This window comes from Lagopus leucura, unplaced genomic scaffold, assembly GCF_019238085.1.
Source record: "Lagopus leucura isolate 7727_CA_CO unplaced genomic scaffold, USGS_WTPT01 Super-Scaffold_100004, whole genome shotgun sequence".
In the NCBI taxonomy this organism is placed as follows: Eukaryota; Metazoa; Chordata; class Aves; order Galliformes; family Phasianidae; genus Lagopus; species Lagopus leucura.
In genome coordinates, this window is record NW_024962264.1 from 40,474,405 (window position 1) to 40,494,216 (window position 19,812).

Genomic DNA, 19,812 nt, shown 5'->3' on the forward strand with positions numbered 1-19,812 from the left:
CGCTACTTTCACAACACAGACATGTGCAAGCTGATCTGTGGGCTTCATTACACACTGCAAATGCTTGTGACTGACTTACTGTCAGTTAACCCGTGTCCTACAGTAGCCACATACAATGGCATTTTCCCAATGCTGACAGAGACAAAACCAAGAAATTTTTAAGGTTCTGCATTTTTCACTTAAGACTTGCTTCTCTATCCCTAATTACACTGAACAGGGACTTTCATTTCACTATCCTCTGACATCTGATTGAGAAGGACAACTACGTTAACTCGATTCCTTGACTGGAACATACACTTAAACATTCAAACAACAAGGTCCTGGTTTACTCAACTTCTCCCCCACAGGGTAAGAAAGGAAAACAAAGACTCCAGGATTGTAAAAGCAAGCCCTAACTCTTCTTTTCTGAGAACAAGAATCTCACTCTCCTGTTCCCTTGCAACTGATGCTGCTATAAGTCATTGAAGTGACTCTGCTACACACTCCAAAGACAGACACGATACTAACAGGAACAGAAGTGCTGAAGAAAGATGTGCCTCTAAAGCAGACAAATTGTTCATGCCCCAAGCTATGCAAGCAACAGGTAACACAGACTGACAAAGAGCTACGTATTTGGAGATGAATTCTAAGTACACATCTCATGAAAACCAGAAATATAAAATCCAGAAAAGCTTTCAAAAACAGTTAGAGGTAAACTTAAGGAGGAAAAAAAAAAAAAAAAAAAAAAGAGAGAAAGAAAAAAAGCCTTCCTTGTGTGGCAGAAAGTATCACCAGAGGTGCTTTCTGCAGCTCCCTGACCATCAGACAGACCATCTCTGCAACCCTCAAAGTAGTTCAGAGCAAAGTTGGACAGAGAGTTTTAGGACATCGCCCCAGTTAACACCATACAGCTTTCTACCAAAAGCTACTCTCAAGTTGTGTTCTGGCAGGGTACTGTCACGGCCCCTGCTGAAGGGAACTCTGACGGCTGCTTTTGTCATTTGTGGAGAACAGCCCTGCAGGAGCCTGGCAGGGAAGCAGTCTCCATCCATTAGAAAAAAACATCAGCATGAGCAAACCCAGCAATCCCTAGACAAAGTACTGCAAGGCTGCATGCAGAAAGAATACTGGTAGGGCCACCAATAATTGAACAACACTACAGACAAGCACCAGGACACTTAGCAATTGCTTTTCCTAATCCAATCACTGCCGATTCCCAACCCATCAGATACACCTGGCAATACAAGTGCAGTTGAGCCCCTGGAACCCACACTCAGATGGCTATGGATGATACTCCAAAGATCTCTTCGCTGCTGCGTTCTTGTCCTTGCCCTGATCTGAGACAAAAGCAGAACAATGTAATTAAGTATATAACAGCAAAAACACCAAGGGATAATAGTCAGCCAAAGTAGATGTTACAGTGATTGCTGCAGTAGGGAGCAAGAAAAATAGCATCTACAAATACAAATCTGCTGAAGCACCATTAAACCAAAAGAACATATTAAGGATATGAAGACTATAATGTAAGGGAACGGCTTTGTGACCAACTATTTGGCCTAAGTAATTGTAAATCTTCTAGGTACTGTTGCACATAGTACTCAGTAACAGCTTTCAAGTGAGAAAGAATGGACACAGAATTAGGGTGCTTTTGACCTTCAGAAATCTGGTAACTGCAAAACACAACAGCAGAATAACATTTATGGAAGAGCACTTTTCTGTATGACATTGCAGATGGGCACTGGTTGCACAGCCATTACCATTATCGACGAGCCACATCATGTACTTTCATAATGTTGCCCAGAATTCATGGCAGGCCAAACAAGTTCACAGCTGTCTAAGTTCATTGTTTATATCTTCTAAAGATCCAAAAGCTCTCTTCTATGACTGTGAAATTTCATTTATATTCCAAGATGCACTTAGAACAAATACCATTGGTCTTAAGATAGTCCTCTCAATATTCTTTGAAACAAGTAATTCTGTCTGTTTTATTTATTGAACTCTATTAAGTGCCATTTTGAAATTCTAGCTAGATGTTCCTGGAAGAGACATTTGTAGTATCTTCCCATCAAAGCAGGATGGGAAGATACTGACCAACCTCTTCTTTTCCTTACATGCTGAAGTGGTATTTATTAATAATTTTTATCCCATATTTTCTGCATAGTGGTTACGTTTTTCCATCCTTACCTTATATAGGGCTCTATTGCTGTTATGATTCCACTTGATTCCAAGACACTGAAAAATCTAAAGGCTTTTTCTTCTATTCTTGGCCCAGGGTGCCTCTCATGTACCATTTACATGAGGTGATCAACACCTGCATTATCTGTAAAGTTTTATTCATGGCTATAATTTTCCCTATTTATTTAACATAATCTGTAAATAGTAGCACATAAACATATTTTAATTATTTCACATCTTCTTTTAACAACTCTTGAATCAGAAAAGACCTCCAATGCTCAGTTAGCTGTTTTGATGACCTAGTAAAGCATTTGTAAGGAAATTCCATTAATCATTTCACTTCCACATTCAAGTTCTTCCTCTTCCTCAGGACTATTTTCATTTTGGTTAATGACCCATTCCAAAAACAGCTGCAGATCACCAAGCACCTGTCAAGATGTTTATTTATTGCCCATTAGAACTGCAGCCACTACAACAAAGCAACCCTTTACTTCAGGTTTTTTTAACTGACCGATATGACACACAATCATTTTCCCTGTATGCACTCCATAACCCGGCACCCCCCATAAATATCATCTACATGGTGCTTTCATTTCAGAGGTGGATGTCACCAGCACAGCTTGTTCAGACACTTTCTACTGTGAAGTAGAAAAATGCAGGAAAATGCATACTGTGGTTGCACTGCAACAGGTTCCCCATGGAACCCCAGCAAGATCTCAGCTGCATTTCAAATCACATCTGAAAGAAGTTGATGTTTAGCAACCTGGCTGAGGCACAGCTTGGTGACCTGGACTTCCAGATGACCAAACCCTCTGCTATCATCTGCTATCTATCAGACTGCTGTAGCCCCTGCACTGAAGCACATTTATTTTCTTATCTTTAAGTGCCTAAGTGAGACATTTCCACGGGAAGCCAAAACGTTTTAAGAACAACTTATTCAGAAACAGAGTAAAAGGTGATGTACGGTTACTCTGTATGGACTAACAAACATAATGGACCCCCAGATCTAATAATGAGTAAGCAGTGTTTTCAACAGGAAAGGTATATACAAAGAAACAAATTAAAGATGGTCAGGTTTTCCTTTGGTGACGTCCATGTAACATTTTGGAGGTGACATACACACAAGAGCTTAAGAACAAACACACCAAAGCAGAATTATGACACAATTTGCTTGATAAACTAGTAAGCCAACTCCTCTGAAAGGAGAAGAGGCCCAGAGTGGGGCACAGGCCACTCACAGGGAGTGCCAGGAGGTAGCAGCAATACACAAGGGAGAACATCAGTCCCTGCACTGTGCATTTAGTGGAGAAAAGGGAGAAAATTCTAACTCTGTGGTCCTCTCAATAACCATTTATTTTCTCTCTTGCTTCCTTTCTCTTTGTACCTTTGCCAACTTTTCTCTCATTCTTTTCCCACAGCCAGGCACATCTCATACCATGACACGCTACGCAGGAATCCACATGAGCAAACAAAGTTTGTGACTGCAGCTGTCTGGGAACCGTATAATGATTAAGGTTGGAAAAGATTTCTAAGATCCAACCATCAACCCATGACCACCACACCCAGTAAACCATGTTCCATGCACCACATCTACATGCTTCTGAACACCTTCAGACCCCCTGCTGCCACTGCCATGAGGAACATGCAGAGGGACTTAAGTGAGGCAGTGGTACACAGAGAGCAGCAGCCAGCAGCACTGTCTGATGGTGTGCTCCCCCCCACTTTCTTTCTCCCAACTTCCTTCCTCAGCCTGGCCTCACAAATAAGGCCTTGCACAAGCAACCAGATTAATGGGGCAAGGACTACAGTAGATGAAACAAACCACCCTAAGAGTGAGCTGGGTGAAAAAAATGCACTGTTCAACTTGTTGGCCTGTGGAGGAGGTCTCAGCTTCATTCCCTGACCTTCCTCCTTACCTTCTGGCAGTCCTAGGATGATTTTTCACTTATAGCATTGTGAAAGTGGAAAAAATTTATGTATTTTACAAACATAGTCTAGAGGTACATATCTGTTGTCTTTGACGTAGGAGAGAACTACAACCCAGTAATTTCTTCTACATGAATTGGAAGAGTCTTACACCAACTAACCCCTCCCATTTTGTGCGGGATGTAATTACCTGAGAAAGCCAATGTTCAATGCACCACATATATTATAAGCAAGCTGTGTTGTTGCTATCTTTACATTGAACCAGCAGTTAAAATTCACACATGACAAAACAAAACATTCAGTCATCTCATCTCATAGGTCACCTCAACTGCAGTCAAATTCTTCCCAGTTTTTCCTCTCCCTGTTTTGTCATCTAGAACAAAATCATCAGGCAACGTCCATCAAAGATGTCAAGGTGAACGACTTTTCTAGTTCTTCAACACTGGTAGGCTCCCAAGGATAAAAAATAACCACCTTCTTCTTTTCCATCATGAGGAAACCATTATCACTAAACCTACCCTTTATACTCCCTACATCCAAAGTAACAAAAGGAGCAATTGCAGTAGTCTGAAGATCAAATATATAAACATCATCTTGTTGTGATACAGTGGCCTGGAAGAAAAAAAGAAATAAAAATAAAAAACATACTTACTAAGAACAACCAGTTACACCCAAACTGTGAAAGAGTTGTTTGTGATTAAAACAGACTGAAAAAAAAAAACCCACGTTTGATTAAAGTTATTCTTATTTTCCTATTCTATTACTGTAACATATTCTGGAACTAAAAGGTCAAATACATAACAATCATGCAAAAACCACAAATATTGATGATAGCTTTTCTTCAGAATAACACAGATCATGAAAAATGAAACTAAGGAGTGTTTCTCTTTCTTTTGAAAACTACCAAATAAATAGTAATATGATTTATACTCAGAACTTGTATCCTAAACTTACTGTGGTGATTTACTGTGGAGTTCCCCCTTTACCTACGTACCTAGGTAGGTATAACCTATAATAACCTATTAATTTATGCGCTAAAGTAGCTGGTCTTTCTGATCACATCAGTAACAGAACCACATGGCAAAAGTCACAGCAGCACAAGAGGTCACCTCTTCCTAACAGAATAGTCTTTACGCTACATTGAAAAGGCAGCTATGTTGTGAAATATCAGAACGAGGCCTAATATTAAGTTCTATCAGTAGTTAATCTCTGTAAAGCTTAAAAGAACAATCAGGATAAATTTTCATGGAGCGGTCTCCATTCCCTGTCAAGAAACGTTATGATATATTGCTTTTAAATTCCAATATGTGGAGAGCAAAATGTAAAAAAACACACCCCGCTTAAAAGAAAAACAACTCTTAATTTTTGAGAAAAAGTACATGTGGTTTGCATTGTGTGCTAACTGAAGAAACAGTAAGCAACGCTATGAAGGGTAGCACTTAGATTAGCAATATATTTGGAAGTCTAGTTAGATTATTAGTAACTATGTATAGAAGCACCACCTTCTTATGAAACAAAAATATTTTTTAAATCACAGCTGCGTATGTTCTTAAAATACCTACTCTGCATTTATCCCTGCTAGCTATCCTTACTAGCTGCTACTGCAGAGACAACACAGCCATGGGAAAGAGGCATGAAATTTCCCAGCAGTGCTCCAGTTGCACAGCTTTTATTACTGGTGATGTCATCCTCAAAAAATAAAAAAAAAAGCAACCCAGCATGACTCAGACTCCAGATTGTGCCACCAGCTGAAAAAAATAAATAAAAAACAGACTGGTTTCTTTCCTTTGTATACTCCGAAAGCAGGCCCTGCTGCCATCAAAGAGATAAGAGGGGAAAATCTAACCTATTTTCTTTTTGTAAAGCAATTATGCTGGTCTAGATTTAAAGAGATTAAAGACCTCTATTCCCCCCTTGTTTAGTTTAGCACTAAAGAGCAAGGCTGCAGTCTGGAAGCCACATGTGAGAACACACAGGTCTCCATTCAGCCACTGCTGACTAAGAATTTTGCAATACGATTTACGCACTGAAAAGTGAAGCTTAACCAAATTTGTGTGTGCACATGAGTATGTGTGTACATACACACACACAGAGCAAGCCTGCATATATTTACATAGAAGTAAGCTTGCAAGGAACAGGAGAAAATCAGGGAAAAGCAGTAAATGGAGAAAGCAAACACTTAGAAACTTAAATGCTTTTGTGTCTGTTCAGAAGACTGTCACACTTTATAGATATCACAAAACAATCACTGTTAGGCAAAGCTTAGCCCCATGTCTGAAGGGCAGGGATTTGCAGAACAAGGAAATGAATATGCAATATTGCATGTTAGCAGTGTTACACTGATCTAAAAGAGCTTGAGCACTTCAAGAAGAAATACTGTTGACACTAATGTATTACATGCTCAACCGAATTACTTTGACCTGGTACCAACCTACACTGATGTTTTCAAGCCAAAAACACTTTGCCACAATGCTACTTGCTGTCTAGAGACAAGAAGAATGAAAGGAGCAATGCTACAGCAATAAAGTGAAAAAAAGACAAAACAAATGAAATGGAGATTTCATTATTTAAACAAACAAACAAACAACAACAAACATACATGGAAAAAAACAGTATTATTCAGATACGTATGTGGTGACAAAAAAAAAAAACAAACACATGACTTTGAACTCCTCTACATAGAAGCTAAACTACTGCAGCTAAGGAGACAGAATATTCAGTGGAAGCAGAAACTAAAAGAGGCAAACAACTCAAAATACTTGGATCAGCAAAACCAAATACAGTAATTTAAGATGGCTTACACTAAGTTGAGTCTTTTCCAATCCTACAGCATCCTTCAGGGATGAAAGGAAGTGATGATTCATTGGACTCTGGAGTCCATCTTCTCCCACAAGGTAAAAAGAAACAACGCAGCTCTTCCTGGTGCAATTTCTGCATCTTTCCAGCAAGGTATTTATGGACTCCTTGTAGATAGAAAACGCACTTTGTGCTTTAACAGTCACACCATCTTTGGCAAGAGTGCATACTGGCTCCAGAGAACTCCAGGAGTTCACAATGACCTGTTCAGACACCACAAAGCTTAGCACAAGAGAAGTTATACATGCAAAAAACAACCCAGTATCCTAGGTTTCCTGATACTCATTGGAAGAGTTGTTTTCCTGACAGTAGCAGATGATTCACCTCTAATAGCAAGAAACTCTACAAGAAAAGATTTAAATAATCACTATTGAATAATAAGACCATTACATAAACCTGCCAACATGTATGTTGCAGTCGGTCTGGATCTGTTGCTCTTCTCATCTGTAAAGTTTTCTTGGTTTGCTTTTTAAATCTCTAGGCTCCTTGAGAGGAAGGGATTGCTAATTCCTGTCAGGAGTGTGCTGGAAAATTGAGTTATTAAGTGACTGATTTGTTGACTTTTTTCTTTCATTCAAGTTCCTCTGCCTCATCTAAAAAGACAAATAAACGGATTTCTTAAAGTTGCTCAAAGTATCTGACGTAATTCATCTTCAGCTCTAACTGGGCTCTGACAACACAAATGTTCTCCCTGCAACAGCATCCCTGACCTTGTCTCCAGCAGCCATATACCTTCTTTTTCTAGAGCTTTTTCTAAGCTCTAGGATATCCTTGTTCAGCCAAGCCAGCCTTCTGCCCCACCTGCTTGACATCAAGCGTTTTGGAATTGCCTGTTCCTGTGCTCATAGGAAGTGACACTTAAGAAGTGACCAGCATTGGACTCCAATGCCTTCAAAAGTCATTTCCCAGGGTACTATAAGACAGCCTGAAATCTCCCCAGATCCAGGGTTGAGGTTTTAGAGGCAGCTTTTCTCCTACTACCAAAGAGCTTAAATTCTATTACTTCATAATCACTATTAATTCACAGCCACTAGTTGCCACTTCAACCGTGAGACCTCTGTTCACAAGTAAATTGCATCATGTTGAATTAGGGAATGGACTTACAGAAGTTTGTCTATATGAAGATGTGTTCATGTAATTTTCCTGTATTCAGTAGCTGACATTCTGTAGCAAGAGATGTGAGAGTAATTTAAGAGTGTCACTTACCTTCAAAGTCAGCTTGTGGTCTGTGTGAAAATCTGAGATACCATAGATATGCAACACACCGTTATCTTCATAGGCCACAGGCAGCAGTGGGGAAAAGAAGTTTTGGGCAAAATAATGGAGCAGTTTCCACTTTCCACCATACTCTGGGAAAGGATTAAAAGGGAGAAAAGATTCAGACAAAATCCAACTTTACCTTGGCACACAACAGCTTCCTGTGCTCTCAGGTGCTGCTTTAACGGAATAATGTCCCCTCCAGTCCTTTTCACCCTATCATGCATAGAGAATGACTGAAGTTAATCTTGTTTTCTTCCAGGCATGGTTCTCCTCTGGAATAAATTTGATGCTCTTGAAAGATTTTTTTTTTTTTTGAGCTTTGCCACAAAGTCAAATTAAAAAAAAAAAAAAAAAAATTAGTCCTACCACTGACACACTGTCATTCAATAAAGGAAAGCCTCAAACGAGAGACCTTAACATAACTGACACAGCATAGTTCATGTTAAGCATGCAGCTAGACCCTCTATGCTGTTGAGAATACAGCCAAAGACACAGGCATTAGTGGCACTGCCACCAACACCCACCATTGCAAGGAGACGGACACAATGGCCTGCCTAATCTCTTCCCTTTTTCTCAGTTCTCCCCTAAAAGACCAGGAGCAATGAAGCCCAAGTATTCAAACCAAGGACAGCTCCAAGTTTGGCAAAATGAATTTGACAAGGTCTAGAAATAAAGCTCACTGTATGGGATTTACTGAAGACATGCTGTAGATAAGACAGTTTGCTTCACCTATTGAAAGGAAAACTATACCTCATTACTTTTAATATTGATGGTCTATCATTAACAGATAAACTCTATCTCCTCTCCAAAAAGAGTAACTTTGCCAGATGAAACACTGCTACACAAACATTTTGAAATAGTTCTTTCTCTATTTATTTCCTACCTTGTATCCTCTATCAACATTTTCATTCTCTTTGCTCAACTGTTTTTGAAATAGCACTAAAAGCAGCGAGTCAGATCCATTTTCTCATTTAAAAAAAAAAATAATAATAATAACTTAGACATCTACTTCCACCCCATCCCTCCCCCTGTTCTTTGTTTCATACAGCAGGTTTAAAGTTCAGGGATGCTGGAGAAGTATTTCCAGTAACACTGGTGTTTTTTTGCTTGTAAACACTTTGCAATTAAGGACCTCACATCCAGAGTAACGTAGATCTTGAAAGGGTGTGTTTGTGGCTTTCATAGGCAGACCTGAACATGCTCAGCCTGCACTTCATACAGACATGAATGAACTTCATGGAGAACAAAGTGCATTAGCTGCAGCTCAGTACCCTGCACCTCGTTTTAAGCAAGCTCACAGTCAGCTAGATGGGTGAACAGACAAGAAAACTTGACTCTGCCTGGAAAATTCATATAAAACTGAACTGTGTTATAAGATCAGACTGTTGCCAACAAAATAACACTGGCATTCATGCTAATTGTACTGAGGCAAACTGGAGAGACAAAGCCTGAAAAATTATATTAGGAGAGGTTGTACAGTTTCTTCAAAACAGGCAGTTTGCTGCACTGAACATAGTGAGCAAATTGGTGCCACTCAGCACATGAACAAAGCCATGTTGTTTCATTCTGAGGACAACTCCTGATAGAAAGCACTGCTGGTCTAAAGCGCGATTCCTCCAAAACCAAGGAGTGCAAACAAATTATTCTTTTGGGCCATAAAGCTTGAGGAGATGAGAGATTTGGACTGGGAACAGCTTACCTAAAACACACCAAACTATGAGCCAGTATCTTATCTGAAAAATAACAGGAGCTGTCCTTGCATGAGAAATGAGCACTGCACCCAAGCCCAGGCCCAGGGAGGGTCTGAAATCTCAGAAATCTTCAGGACTGCCACAAGACTTTCAGGAATTCCAACTGTCATGCAACAGAAGCTTTCCATTGTAGGCCTCAGTCCTCTGACTGGAGGAGAACCCCCCGTGAGCACAGACAAGACACCCAAAATAGGTTGAGGTTTCCATTGCCTGCTAACTTGAACTTTTTCTTCAGTTTAATTTACATGATGAAAATCTAGACTTCTGCTTATCTTAAGTACAAAAAAATTGAAGTAGAGCAGTTTCTGTAACTTAGCATAATATAAATTTCTATTTATCCTCTATTGGGCCAGGCCATCCATTTCCCCTGTACCTTGATTCCTGACTGATTTTCTTTATGTAACCACATTTTAGTAGCTACTGAAGGGAAAAACAGGTTCTCTACCTAGGCAGCAACTACAAAGATCCTTAGATAACCTGTACTGTGGAGAAAACAATACAGCATTATACCTTTGCAAGAAGAAAACAACCAAGCAAACCAAAAAAACTCCTCAATCAGCAAACAACGCAAACAAGCCACACACTTAAAAATTTTTGTCACATCAAAACTCATTCTAGGGTTCAACTACTATAGCTATTTGTTTTAAGCTGTTTGCAAACATTAGTCTGCTTACCTGAGATTAGCTTGCTAAGGTTGATATATCCTTTCCCAAAAAAGACTACAGCCACTTGATGAACAAATCTAGACTACTGGAGCAGGTTCACACAGAAAGAGACTACTTCCAGTAGTAGGATCTCAATAATACCACTGTCAAAGTAACTTCAGACAGCAGAGAAGCTCACTGATAGAAAAAAAAAAAATCACACTTTTCAGCTCATCACAGAGTCAGTTTCTTGATTTAAAAATTAGGCAAGTTGTGTGTAAAATACTCCTCCCGCTCCAAAAATGAATGCCAGAAATCTAGACATTAAGTAGCTATCCTGAGATATTTTGAGGTTTAAACCTTCCTGTTTCAGGTATGCATAACAAAGGTAACAGTCCAAAATTAGTTAAAACAGCCCTGGGGTATTTTTTTCCTCCTCCTACTCCTCCCTCAACATTTCAATGGATTCTTGAAGAAATCCAAGTTTCCCATTGTTTTTTCTTGGTAATAACATGGATCTGCACTCTTCGTAATACCGAACTTCAGAAAAGGAAATAAAAATTAGGTTTGCAAAGAGATGTCACCAGCCTTTTCTGGCTGTTCCCAGAAATTATCTACACTCATAGCAGGAGTGAGAACAAGCAGATCTTCTCCCTGGAACAGATTTTCAATTAATCACATCACTGAATGCAACCTGATAAGCACGCAGGTAGTTCTTCTCTCACATCACTCTCACAAATTCAAATCTATTACTCTCCATAATAGCTTATGGTGTCAGCAAGGGCTTTGAATATTGAACCTGCAATAAAAGCCAGTTCTCTCTTCAAGGGAATCTCATGACAACTGAGTTGGGTACCTTAAGGTGACAGTTGTGGGGTAGGGTGATAAATTGCTGTGTCTGTCACAGCACTCTTCAAAACACACAACACACATGCTGAAGCAGTCAATGTGGCACAAAGGGTTTCACAAACAGGTGCTAACAAATAAAACCCAGTTGTAGTACAACTTGTTAAATTCTGAACAGTAGATAGAAATACTGCACTGTTTTCATTTTATTCCAAGTAAACATCAGGAAGGTGAGTTGAAATGTGATATCTGCTCCCCATTTCACAAGGAAACATTTCCACTTGGTACAGGAAATTATACAACCACTTCCATGGGACTCTGTGAAATAACAGATTTAAGAGGCACTTTGGTGATACCACTGTGCCAAGACACAGAAACACGTTTTTGAAGTGCAAATAAAACTAATTTATCTGAAGTTTTGCATAATTTCAGCTATTAGCATTTCAAAAAATCCCTCTACTACACTGCCTAATTAAATGAATATTAAACCTTTCCTCATTTCCACTGAGGAAATAGAGCAAAACAAAGGGACAGCTGCTTCTTTGCTGAGCTTCCTTTCTGTAAACTAACTTCAACAACACATGAATAATTCAAGTATTTGATGCACTTTCTACAATGACATCAGCTCTGTACTTGAAAATACATATTTATGGTCTTCACAATCACTTCATCTATCAATATACCTCTGTCTTTATAAAAAGATATTTTTTCAAGCATCTCTCTTCATTCTGAATCTTCATTGAAAGTCTAAGAATAGTCATTGCTAGAATCACAGAAGTGAGTGTTATGATATTCTCTTTCCTCACATAAGTCCAGAAATAAGAACGTTATAGTTGGACCCCTGTAAATAAAATAGTCTGCTACTTGTACTGCTTTGTTTTTTGCTGTTCACAGTTGTTCCTTTGACTAGATGAATACTAAAAAGTGAGAGGTACAAATGACTCCCAGTGAACTAAAAATAAGACAGGGAAGGTGGGGTAAGCTAAGTTCCTGAAACAAGGCCAAATGGCATTTTTTTCTAAGGACAGATTGAGAACTTCACACTACCTCCTAGGTTTTTCTAGTCCGTTCTTATTTCACCACACACAAAATTTTTAAGGAAATATTTTCAAAAACAGAATATTTGACAAATAATTAAAATTGAAAAAAAAAAAAATTCCTATTTAAAAAAAGTCCTATTTAACTGTCATTGAACAGCACCTCCATTTCAAAATGACTTCCAGACAAAATATTCAAAATATGAAACACAGCCACTTCTCTCATACCACTTCTCTCCTACCACACGTTCCTTCCTTATTCCTTATTTATATGAAGAGGTATTCCTTACCTCTTCATATGCCTCCTTACTCTACTCTAGTGTGCTAAAAAGAATATGTATTATAAAGAATAAAAGGAGATACCACATGTAGTTTAGCTAAATAGCATATTAACAGAATAATTTAGTCAGAAAGTGAGATTCAACTCACCTGACATTAAATTAGAAACCAAACCTCAGCCAGTTATCTTCCTCTAAGCAAAGAACTTTTCAGAAGTTATATGCTGGTGAGAGGTGTCATATGAAGTTCTATGAAAAAAAAATTTTGAAGGGAAAAAAAAAAAAAAAAGCATAATTTGTCTGGAAAATGAGGCTGCACCCCTAATCTTAATCATCACTGTTTCCTAGTAGACAGCTTTATCTGTCTTCATTTCCTTATTTCCTTTGGAGAAGTGCGAAAAACATGTTTTCAAGAATTAGGAGTTACATACGATTTTAAATTCTCTAAGCTAAACCCTTCTAGAACATGGTTATGAGTTGGTGGCTACTAAATCCGAACTTCAATTGCAAAACATCCGTAGTAAAGGAATTGCTCCTTTCCTTATCCTCTCTGGCAGACTTGTAGGATGATTCTATAAAACACTCTTCTGGAAAGCACTTCTAAAAGATGGTCAGAAACAAAGTGTGCCAAGTCACCCAAGAGAGACTGCAGAGCCTTACTTCTTATTCTGATATTTCCACTTGAGGAAACCAAAGACTGGCTGGTACATTTTATCAGACTGCTGCAAAACTTACCCAAGGAAGACCATGAAGGTGCCTGCCAGATGTCATTGAGTTGCCAATACAGAGAGCCCATTGTGTGTCCTTCTCCCTTGATTATTTCACTTCGACTGGAACGATAGAATTCAGTTTCTGTCTTAACGCACTGAGCCTGCATCACCTTGAGTCAAATACATTAAAAAATCAGTTATTTTACTATACCTTACTTTCAAAATGTGTGTATTTACTCAATTAACACAGACTTCACAGTAGCAACACATACTTTCAAGCACAAATTCCCATTATACATTCAAAACTGTGCACCCAAAGAGCAATCTTTTCTCAGCTGCATTCATGTTTCTTCCCAGCTTCCCCATCTGATCTTTAAAAAACACTCTCAATAATTTTGCATTGGCCACGTTCTCAATAGAAGCTAAATAGCCGGTTATTTTCATCACAAAGAGTATTATAATTAGGATGGGGACTTATTAAAGAAGTCACAAAATGAAGGAAAAAGTTACCTTTGAGCTGTCCTAAAGAATAAACATTACACTTCCAGTTAACTGTGATAGCCAACTTTATTCTCCTTGTCATTTTTGCAATTCTGGTGTTCTTAAATTGTTTAACTTCTTAGTAAAGCTGCTACAGATTTCACCCTGCAGAAACTCCCATAGCTTTCTGAGTCAGGACCTCACTGTGCAAGTTTCACCCCTGCTTTCAATTTCACAACATCATCTATCCTTGTTCTCTTGTCAGCAGTGCTTAAAGCTCTCCAGCTGTTTCAGTTTTATATAAAACTTGCTGACAGCAGCTCTCAAACATCAAAAACTTTGTCAAATCCAGTTATTCCCATCAAGAGCATTTCTGAAATTCTTGGAACACAACAAAAAAGTAACAGCACTTTAAACTTAATAATATCATTTGTAAGTCACAAAGAAATTGCAAGGAAAAAAGCAAGTGTGAGGCAAAACTACTTCAGATGAAAAGCAAAATATAATCCACTGATTAAAAAAAAGAAAAAAAAGCATTAATATTTGAGACAGCAACAAAATAAAAGCTACTGATGATCACACAGACAACTACAGCCTCTACAAATAATTTTGTTTCAAAAGCTAATGTATTCCTTATGGCAAAAATAGAAGCAATACATCCCCGTGGGCCACATGAAAAGCAAAGCATACGAAGAATAACACAGAGTAGTCCCAGGCAGAGTTGTCTACCAAAAAAAGAGCAGAATGTCCCTACATCCCCAGCCAGCAATGTAAGTGCGCCTTGCAGAGGACAGAGATCAAGATAGACACGCATCTGACTTTCTCCTGACTAAGCCAGTTTCTGCAAAATTCTCTAAGAAGTATTCCAGATCTTCTTTGATGAAAACTGTATTCTCTACAGCAAATGAGAGACAAGCCTGTTCCAAATTATACTGGACTCTCCAATACTCCAGTGCAGAAACTGTTTCTGTGTGACTGAACATTACCTAACAGATTCAACAGGTCCAATTTCAACTACTAATAGCGACTATTCGAACAGCTACTTATACTGAAGATACCACTTTTACCTGAGTGAGGTAAATCATATCTTTAAACTTTTTTATGGGATCTGTGCTCAGGGGAAGCTTGAAATGATATCCAATCTGCTGAAGCATTTGGTCATTGCCATTTTCATGGTGTTGTCGATGGAGAGAGAAATTGCTCGTGTATGACCAGTCCTCAGCAGAGGAAACCTTTTAAAAACATAAGTAAAATATTTGAATGATGACTGACAGGTTATTCAGGAAAAGATATCTGTTACAGTCTGCTGGCATCACTCAAAATTATTAAAGAGGGCAATGCATTTTTAGAGCACCTCATGCAGTGAAGCAAGAATTTTTAGTCAGTAACACCGTTTGCTCATACCCTTTGTACAAACACCTGAAAATAGTGTTTTTGAACCTGCTCAAAAGGCTCAGGAGCATGACAGTTATTTGTCCTACGACTGAATTTGACCACAGGACCTCAATGGTTTGTTTGGGTTCACAGTAAATCAGAAACACTTAATTGAGATGAAAGAATGTACTCTAGTCAAATACACGTAGGCATAAAGTTGCACATTTAGTATGTTTGAAAGTAAGAAGCCATATTCCTTCCAGGCTAATAAATATCAAAAGCTAGCAGGGCTATAAATTCTAGTAATATACATTCAAAACCTGCTACAATAATCTGCCTCTGGAAACAAATGAACATGAAACAGTTGGTTGTTTTTTTTTTCAGCTAAGGATAACAATCCCTTATAGCTCATACAGCTACTACTGTTAAGTTTTTATCATAATTACAATTTCTGTAACATCTTTTATTTAAATTTGTTCTACTGTAGGTCAGACTGAGTTAAAATTTTTCATTTTTGTTCATATGGATGATCATACTGATTATGTCTCAGATAATATACTGAACTCAGAAAACTGAAAGGAACATTTTGAACTCCTTTCAGATGCATGCATACCAACATGATATTCATGTCTGAACAAATGGACAGAAAAACAGGACGATGCATCTCTGTTTGAACTAGAAAAAAGAAAATCAAACAATATACAGTATCTTGATTTAATAGGAGACAAAACCAAACCCTCTCCAATATTTTTTTTCTTTACGTATTGAATATTAGCAAATAAGTTGGTAAAAGCAATGAAAATTCAGCACAAATCAGCACTGATTGTGGTTTTGGTATTTTTAAATGGACCTTCAACACAGCCACAGAAATATGCTAGGCAATCATCACTAAGCTATATATTAAAAAGAATTAATATTAAAATTAATAGTCACATAACATTCTCCATTTATCAGGCACAGCCACCTATGTTTCAATATGAGTGATAACACTGCTTATATTTTATAGATCATACCCAAGGGAAGAAGGACCTGAAAGACAAGTCCACTTGGAATTAAGCTAGTAGCCAGGGTTGGGCAGCAACTTAACATTTTAATCTATACAAGATTCTTGGGCTCTTCAAATGGTGGAAAGTGCCAGTTACTGGTTCTGAACAGAAAATAATTTTTAAAATTCATTTAATTATAAAAATAATCAAGACTGTTTCCTAGTGTTCCTATCATGGCAGACGTAATAAACACCCTTAATTGCATTAAACTTGTTTTTTTTTTCTTGCAATGACAAGGCAAATTTTTCAACCACTGGAAGGATACAATCCAGTTTCTTCCCTCCCTCCACAGCACCACACTTCTATCCCACCTGCCATGTACCACACCTCACACTGCATTATCCCAGCTGCAGTCATGATTTTTTGGAAAGAGATTCACTACCCCCACTAAACGAGAGCAGAGGGAATAATAAGGTTCAGAAGATCAGCCTTACCTTTTCCAGCGTACTGAAAGATGGCCAGGATTGAAATCCATATTCTGAAGCAAAACGAGTTCTAGGATACACTGACCAGTTCCAGCAGTCACTGCTGTAGTCATAAAAGTGAGTGTCACCATAATGCGTGTCGTAAGGATTTTCAGCGAGCCAGCCCTCTTTAATTGACTCCAAACCATTGGTAGGACTGGATACAACAAAAGGACGACTTTTATCTTCCTGTAATTAGAAAAAAAACCCAAAAACATCACCACTACTCCTTATAAAATGATTGGTTTTTATCATCTGAATATCTGGAATGTATACTGAAAAGGAAGAGGGCAAAGAAGAACAAGATTTTTCCAAATTTCTGAGTCACCACTTAGGAAACAATCCTCTTTGTGACAGTCATCATCTTTACTAGCTTAATTAGCTTCTTATTCCTCCTCCTGGAAGACAGTTAGGCACGATATTGCCTGCTCTACTGTTCTAAGGGATTCTTTTCCTCACATCAAGAGATTTGCTATCTTCATACACTTCTAAATTCTTAATGAAAGCTATTTAAAAGTACGTCTCATGAAAAATAAACCCAAAGAACATTAATATTTGAGAACTGTGACCTCTTTATGTAAATCATTACTTTTATTGTGCTTTTGGAGCAATATCACCATGATTTTTCCCCCTTTGTTAAGTAGTCACCTAAATTTAGTCTCAACAAAACTAAGATACTCTGCTACCAATGACTGCACAGTAGCATTGCAGGTTATTGTCACCATTGCTGACTCAACACATCAAAGTAGACAAGACTATACCAGGAGTTACATTTAGGATTATTCAGTGCAGCATTTATTTATAACCTCAGCAGATTTAGTGTACAATATCTTTTATCTGTACTCTACAAAGCACTGTAGGAATTGTTCTGCACGTATAATTCATTTTTCACTCTACTTGTAAGACAGAGGCCTGAATTACCACAGTCACAGATTACAGCAACTGGCTCCAACACAGTAAAGCTGTGTTGATACATGCTTCATTTTAAGAAAGAATAGAGCCATCCCGCTCCAATATTTTGGATGTGAGTGATTAACAACTAACTGAAGTACAATTTGTTACAGGATACCTTAGATTCCCCAAAGTCTTTAGCTTAGACTTAGAAGTCTTTTAAGTGATACAGTCCTGTTCTGCCAACAGTTACAGATTTCCTCAGTTGGTTTACATTATCATAGAATTGTTTGAGTTGGAAGGGACTCTTAATCTAGTCCAGCTCCCCTGCAGTGAACAGGGACATGCACAGCTAAGTCACATTGCTCAGAGGCAGCTTGGCCTTGAACGTCTCCACGGACAGGGCTTCCACCACATCTCTGGGTAGCCTGTTCCAGTGCCTCATCACCTTCGCTTTTTCCTTTTATTCAACCTAAATCTCCCCCCTTTAAGTTTGAAACCATTTCCCCTTGTCCTATCACAACCAACTCCGCTCAATAATCTGTTGCTTTCTTTGCTGTAGCTCCCCTTTAGATACCAAAAGGCCACCACCAGGTCTCCCTGGAGCCTTCTCTTCTCCAGACTGATCAGCCCCAGCTCTTGTAGACTGTTTTCGTAGCAGAGGTGTATTTTACAGAATCTAAAATCACTTAACTGGTACAGTTCCTTCTGACACTCAAAATAGTTAATCTATGGGTTCAAAATAAAGGAGTGTCCAGGCTCGACAAAATAACACACAAGTGGACTGTAACTAAAAAATATTATCACAAGCCAGAATACTTCACCCTGTGGTATGCACACTGGCCATCCAAGTCACACAGCCAATCACAGAAACACCACAGCATACCTGTACACAACCTCTCAGCTCAAAGAAACTAAGAAATACAAACATCTATATTTCCGCTTAACATTTTGATTGTAAGACACCATTATACTTAGAATGTACAACTTCTCAAGAGCAGATCCTTTCTGGCATGTTCTTTCACTCCTCTACCTCATTTTCACTATTTCCCTTTTTCTACACCTTTCCAGCAGAAAGATATCATGAATACCAGAGTACAACTGCTCTGACAATGTGAATAGCCTCTAATAATAAGCAATAACATCACTGTCACGTACATACTGATCGCTGACTGCTTAGCTCAGTGCAAGGGAAAATTTAGATCATGAAGCCCCCATAACATAAAATGCATCTCATCCTGAAAATGACAGAGACTAGCATTATCATATCTTGAAGACAGTAACATCATGCTGGATAACTGGGTTAAGAAAAGACCATTAACATTTTTAGGTTAACACAAAACTCACATTTACTTGTTCACTAGCCAGGCAAAGCTCTTGCATTTTAATCATTCTGCATGCCTCTTAGCTAAAAGGGGATTTAAGAATACTCATCCATGGTTCAAGGATCATTTATAATCCCTATACAGTTGTGCAGCATCGATTTGGGACTTCCGAATCAATTTTACCCCACATATGCAAACAAAAGTTAGTTGAAAGTAGATTCTATGAAGTAATGAGCTGCAGTACTTCCAATAAAGAAGAAACAACTCTACAAGAACTGTGCAAAATGAGCAATGCCACATCACAATAGATATCATTATTGATTTCAGATGCCTCTGGTCAGCATGTTCATAGTTTAAGTCTTATCTGAACTATTTAGTTTCTGTATACTGTAAAACATCATCAGTTTGTTCAAAACAAATAAAAAAAACCCTAAAAGCCACGTACGACAAAAACAAAATAATGACCAAAGAACATGAGAAGGACAAAGTTTGGCACAGCTTTTGTTTAACCTGCTTCAGCCAAACACTCCAGTCACATACTTGGAATATTATTTTCACAAATTTCTTCAACTGCAATTAAAAGATTGAGGGTTGTTAATCCATCTTACAGCATGTATCAACAAAGTCAAGACAAAGGAAATCGATCATCTTGATTAATTAATGGGCAAGTTGATTTATCTCCACTGCAAGTGAAGGCATTTGTGGAGCACACTTAATAGGAAAGGAAAAGGAGGCAAAATCATCTACATTTTCAGGTCATCTTTACATAT

The 19,812-nt window shown here is 38.3% G+C and overlaps 1 protein-coding gene across 4 annotated transcripts in view; it reads right to left on the reverse strand.

The window, feature by feature from the left end:
• Positions 1 to 4,285: 4,285 nt before the first annotated feature.
• MANBA (mannosidase beta) overlaps positions 4,286 to 19,812 on the reverse strand; it is a 46,595-nt gene continuing 31,068 nt past the window's right edge. For all 4 annotated transcript variants that reach the window (XM_042870843.1, XM_042870845.1, XM_042870844.1 and 1 more), the window contains 6 exons: positions 16,797 to 17,015; positions 15,010 to 15,174; positions 13,488 to 13,632; positions 8,143 to 8,285; positions 6,882 to 7,139; positions 4,286 to 4,692 (listed from right to left, as the gene is read on the reverse strand). In XM_042870843.1, the coding sequence (XP_042726777.1) occupies positions 4,468 to 4,692; positions 6,882 to 7,139; positions 8,143 to 8,285; positions 13,488 to 13,632; positions 15,010 to 15,174; positions 16,797 to 17,015 (1,155 nt within the window). In that variant the 3' untranslated portion in view covers positions 4,286 to 4,467. The remainder of the gene's footprint in view (positions 4,693 to 6,881; positions 7,140 to 8,142; positions 8,286 to 13,487; positions 13,633 to 15,009; positions 15,175 to 16,796; positions 17,016 to 19,812) is intronic.